Below are 6,099 nucleotides of genomic sequence, written 5' to 3' on the forward strand. Positions count from 1 at the left end.
TCCGAGTTGTATTTGGGCTTGACGGCGCCGTAGCTTAATCGGGAATTTCTTCTTTTGATTTGCCGTTCGAACATGACCACTTTGTGAAGCAGCTCATCAAGTTCCACATAGTGTTGAGTTTCTAGGCGATCTTGGATTTCTCGGTTAAGACCTCCTATAAATCGGGACATAACGGCTTCTCCATCTTCTTGAATATTGGCTCTTAGCATAAGCGTTTCCATTTCTTTAAAATATTTCTCGACCGTCTTGCTTCCTTGGACCAAATTCCTCAACCGTTGATGTAGTTCACGATGGTAATGACTTGGCACAAATCTCTTTCGCAAGATGGTTTTCAACTGATTCCATGTTTCGATCGGATAGTCTCCGGCACGTCTTCGGCTGGTAACAAGTTGATCCCACCAACTTAGCGCGTAGTCGTAGAACTCAGTAGCCGCAACTTTAACCTTGTTGGCCTCGGTACACTCTTGACAAACAAAGACTAACTCAATTTTCTGCTCCCACTCCAAGTAAGTATCCGGATTGTTGGTTCCGTGAAAAGCGGGAATCTTGAGTTTTATTTTTCCCAAAGGATCTCTAGGCGGGGGTCTTTCTCGTCGCTGCCTACGTTGACTATTGTGAGAAGAGGCATGACTATAGTAATTTCTTGCTTCCTCATCTTGCCTTGGTTCCTCTCGGTGCTGCCTTTGACGTTGATTTGGTTCCGGGTTGATTTGATTCAAGTGTAGAGCACCAAGCTTCTCGTCAATCATTGTTGCCATTGCAGCTGTGACGGATTTCAAGATTTTTCTCTCCAAGCTAGAGGTGGATGACTCTTCGTCTTCAGATGTCACCATTGTACCTGAAAAATCGAAAATCTAACAAGTAAACAGTCCAAAAACAGACAAATCTAAACGGATCTGGAAAAATATCAAACGATTCCATAAATTCTAAAATCAATTTTCAAAAATACTAGACTCGTTACTGGTTCAAATACAATTGGTTTAACAATTTTTCAACGAGCCAAATATTTTTAAAAATTAAAACAAGATGCGATCAGAAATCTGGAAAAAGTGAAATCGAGAAAAAATAGAAAATTTAGAGTTGGAACTTCAAAACCTGGTAACAAAGTGGCTCTGATACCACATGATAGACTCCTAGATGAGGATCTACTCCCAAGAACACACTTTGTTGGTTTTGAACATGAAGGATGCAGCGGAATGGAAGAAGGGCGAGATCGAAGGTGGAAGATGAACGGACAAACGGATGAGCGGATGCAGCGGATTGAAGAGGGAACGAATTGTACTTTCAAGAGAGGTGGAAATCTCTTAGACTACGAGCTTGAATACAACTTAGATATTACACACTAAGAAGGAAACAAGTTGAGAAGATATTACGCACTTCTCGGATCAAACAAGAAAAGAGAGATTTTTGATAAAAAATGTTTGATGGTTTGCAAATGAGAGCTACAAGGAGAATATAAAGAAGAGGAGGATGAAGGAGAAGAGAGGAGAAGGAGAACATGCACGAGCATGCACAAGTCCACACTCATGCAAGCTCATGCAAAGTGTCTAGGAAATTACAAAGGCATTAAATGCAAAGTTTGAACATAAAAATAAGATAATGGGCCAAGGGAAAGTGATGGGCCACGAATTGGGCTGATAAAGGGAGGCTTGAATTGGGACAAAACTTGACAAAGGAAAAAGAGTGCGTAAGCAACACTTATCCCTTTACCGAGCACTTTGGGCCGTGGTCATCATAAGGGAGACTTGGGCCACGTCTTCTTGCTTCTTGTCTAGCTCCCTAAGTAGTCCATTGATTGCTTGATTGAGCTTTTTGGATCTTGATCGAGTTAGAGGACCCGCCGGGACGATTAGTGCTTCCTCCGGTTCAAGCTGCTCCTCGGCTACAAGCTGCTCATCGGGTTCGTGTGGTGCGGTTGTGTTGGCCATGGTCTCATCAGATCATGTTCTAAAATCTCCTCTCGGTGTTATTGTACAGTTTCGACGGCTTAATTTTAGGTGGAGCTCGAAAATAGTTCATCATCATCTTTTAAGCAAACAACTTGTTTGCGAAAACGAATATAAGTTGTGGTTTTTGATCCTGGGACAGCAATCTATTTTTAGATCTATGTTGACTTCAGAGATTAATTACATGAACCATCTGGTATTTTGAACGAGTATGCAACCAAGGATTTCTCTTGATTCATAGTACTATTTGTCTCATAATAATTTGTGCTAAGAAAAACTGATATATTATGGTTTTGGGTATGTGCACAAAAGACGTACAAGGTAGATGATCCATAAACGTTTTGAGATATATTATGTTATCAACATCGTCCAATTCAATAATATACATATTTTGGTAAGATGACAATTTGATGTTTCTTTAATCTTAACTTACATATGATTTTTTCATATGTAGTAAGAGTTATAGTTAATTAACGGATCTAGAATTTTGTTTTTAATGTTAAATTTTTCGATAAACAAAGATATTTATGTACAAAATAAATTGAAAACAAGACTAAAAGCTAGAAAGATGTGACGTTTTTTAAAAAAAAATTATAACCACATATTTGAAACCAACGACGAAAAAAACCTCCAAGCTTGTGTTATTTTTTCGTATTAAAATTTTTTTTATATGGTGCTCAATAATCTTCTCCTATATATTTGATAACATTTTAAAATATTTATGCAGAGTTATTTTTGTGGATGTAGGATTCACACACTCAAGTATTTTTATTAAGTAGGAAAGATTATTCTTGAGGGACAAAAAATAAGAATGTAAAAAGCTTATGAACTGCTACAAAAATTGCTATAGTATTTCTTGCTCGAGAAAAAGATCCCCTTTACATGGCCATTGGCCTTTATATTTATACATAGAAAAACGACATTTAAATGGCTAATTAAGTACAATTATTCTCTCTTAAATGTGTCCGTTTTGATCTTTGATTTTAATGCTCAACGTTCGAATTTGAGTTGATTCTGATCTTCATGGGCCTCGCCTTTTGGCCCAAATGTCCTTGGACCGACTCAACCATGACTTCGTCTCCGGACTCGTGTCGAGGTGCAGTCACTTCGGATTCTCCTTATGGTGATAACCACTTCGATTGTTCTTTTGACTTATGGGTCTAATGGGCTTTATCCTTTATGGGCCGTTACCCTGACTACGTGGCAATATAATGCCTTGACCGGAGCCGGAGGGAGACCTTGGTTGGTCCTGGACCTCTGGTGCGGGATCCGACACCAACAATTAGCCCCCCAAGTTCTTCGAAGTGCCATTCCAATCCGGAGGACTTTAAATGCTTAAATGACCAAAGATTGCGCTCGAGAATCTTTCTGATTTCCCGCCAAAAATCTCATCACTCCTTTAATTTCGGTACTAGCCATTTTTACCCGAGTGACATCTGTCATCATTATGACCGTATATTAATTAATTACTATTAAAACGAGAAAAACCTTCCCACTTCCCACACAACTTCCGAGGCGGTTCCATCATTTAGCTTGTGTAAGGTAACTTCTTTTCATCATCATTTTCTACTTTTACTTTTACATTTGCACTTTATTCGAAACTTCTCTCTTCTTTTCCTTTGCCAAATTTCTCTTCGTCGGATCTTGAACCTTTCATTTTCCCCAATGACTTCTGATTCTGAAAGACCCGAATCTCCGTCATTCGACGATAGGCGCTCTAGTAATGACGAGTGCACTCGCCCTAATGATATTGCCGGTCCGCACTATAGATCCACTTATACTCTTCAATCCCTCGAGCGGTTGAGAGAGCTTTGCCGGATTCCGCCGGAAATTATGGCGGAAGCACAAATAGCTGACCCCACAGAATCCCCAGAGAACCATCGCGATGGTTACTTCTGTGTGTACGAGATTTATTTCAAGGGTTGCGGATTAACCTTCCCACTTCCCGAAGCCCTAGTTCGGTACTTGGCGGTTCTCGAGATCGCTCTTCCTCAATTAACCCCCAATCTTCTCCGAACCATACTTGGAATTATAACAGTAGCGGCGGAAGCCGGATACATTATAGGGGTCCCCGAGCTGAATGAGCTTCTAAGCGTGAGAAGTTCATCGAAGAAGACAGGGTATTTCTCGGCATACCCTAACGCTAACAGGAACGTCATTTCACATCTTCCAAACAAGGATGAAAATTGGCATCACCCTTGGTTCCTGATTAAGAAAACCCCTGCTTCGATTGGAAGTCTATCAGATTTACTCCCATCGAAGTGGTCCGCGAAATCTGGTAGAAATTAGGTCGCATACATTCCTCCAATTTTATTATTCCTATTGATTAAACTTGTTATTTTCCCTTCGCAGCTTTCGTCGCTCCGACTTTACCAACTGAAGAATTCATTGGCTTCTTCAAAATAATCCTCGAAGGGGAAACCCTTTGGAATTCATTCACTCTCGAACGGTTCAGAGAAGCCAATCGAAAACTCAGGATGAGCCCTCCCAATCAACTTCATCGTCTTCCGCCTCCTCCCTCAACCCAGGGAATGTCAGCTCGGGCTCTCACTGCCCAGCGAAAAATGATTTCCAAGCCGATGGCTGAGGCTTGTGATGAGAAAAAGGCGTTCCTTGCGACCGCCATTGACAAAAAAGATTATAGCAAAACCTTATTGGTTGACGACGGTAGCACCGAAGGAGCCAGATCCGTCGCCGTTTTCAGATTGACACCTCGACGTGAACGTCACGATGACCGTCCTCCCCGGAGGCTCCAATCTCCTAACCGCGACTCTCCTCGATCTTCCCGAGATGACTTTAGCAACGAACCGCTTAAGGATCTAATTCTCAAAAAGAGGGACAGGTCATCCCGCAGTGGTTCTTCTCCGCGAAGAGAGAAGTCAAGGGCCCGGACTGACCGTTCTCCTCGATCGTCCCCTCCTACTGAACCAATGGGTCGTCCTCGTCCGGTCGATATGTCTTCTTCTTCTCAACGTAGTGGCGAGAAGACGAACCTGAGTGCAGCTCCTCAGAAGGAAAGTTCTGAGTCTCGAGATGACTCTCCGAAGACAAAGCCTACTCTTGTTCCTGAGATCAAATCGCTCTCAGGTATGACGATATATCCGTATTCTTTTCTTTTCATCTTGTACTTATTTTGAATTTCTAAGACCTTTCCTCTTTTGCTTTCGTAGCCATGGAGAAAGAGGGTAACGTTTTTCGGTGCTTCAAAACCCGATCAGGTGCGATCCTGCCGAAGTTCAACAAGTGGCGCTCTGCAATTCGTGAACAATACCTACTTCATGCTCATCATTCATCTCGGGTTAGTTCCGCTTCATTTTTCTGACTTCACTATCATTCCTCGAACTGATCCGTCATTTCGGGTTTATGTGTAATATCAAGCTAACGGCGAGCTCAATGACATAATTGAACATTACGAAGGGTTGGTCATTGGTCGGGAGAAGGAGATCGATACGTGGAAGAGCAAGTTTTCTAATCTCGAGGCTGACCTCCATTCTTCTACCGACTCCAAGCATGATCTGGAGGACAAGGTTGATGGTCTATCATCCGAGCTTGCGAAGATAAAGGGGGAGCTGTAGGACCAGTACGACCGGAATTACAAGCTCCAGGATGAACTTTCTGGTGTTCAGGGTAGACTTCATGAGTCTGAATCATCCGCCGATACCCTGAACAATCAACTTACCGAGCTTCACGCGAAGTACCAGGCGATCGCCAAGTTGCGTGATTCCGAGTTAGCATGGTCAGCATCGAAGGCCAGAAAAGAGGTCAAGGGACGCGGGATAGAATTGATCCAAGGGGCTATCCGCTTCATCCAAACTGAGAAATCTAGGTCAGATCTAGAATCTGACATCAAAGAGCACGAGAGCAACCTGATCCTGTTGGATCAGATCTATGACAAAGATTTCTCCGAGGCGCAAGAAAGATCCAAATTGACCGCTAATTTATCTGAAAAACGGAGTCGCTTGGCAGCTCTTCCTGTTTCAACCTTCAACCCACAACACTTCGAGGAATTCTTTACTGAATCGCCTCCCCCAAGTGAATCGGGTCTAGACTGGGCATGTAATCCTCAGCTCTTGATACTTACTATCTCTTTCTTGCCCTATAATATATATATTTCTTTGTTGACTGGAACTATCCTTCCTAGGCTCAAGTGAGG

The 6,099-nt window shown here is 42.3% G+C and overlaps 1 protein-coding gene across 1 annotated transcript; it reads left to right on the forward strand.

Moving 5' to 3' along the window:
- The first annotated feature begins 3,596 nt into the window (after positions 1-3,596).
- LOC110229206 lies at positions 3,597-5,521 on the forward strand. Its single transcript, XM_021028786.1, has 6 exons — positions 3,597-3,902; positions 4,032-4,224; positions 4,299-4,695; positions 4,789-5,033; positions 5,117-5,248; positions 5,325-5,521. The coding sequence occupies exons 1-6, from the start codon at positions 3,612-3,614 to the stop codon at positions 5,519-5,521; spliced, it is 1,455 nt and encodes a 484-aa protein (XP_020884445.1). The 5' UTR covers positions 3,597-3,611.
- The last annotated feature ends 578 nt before the right edge of the window (positions 5,522-6,099 follow it).

This window comes from Arabidopsis lyrata (genome assembly GCF_000004255.2).
Source record: "Arabidopsis lyrata subsp. lyrata unplaced genomic scaffold ARALYscaffold_4, whole genome shotgun sequence".
Classification (NCBI taxonomy): Eukaryota; Viridiplantae; Streptophyta; class Magnoliopsida; order Brassicales; family Brassicaceae; genus Arabidopsis; species Arabidopsis lyrata.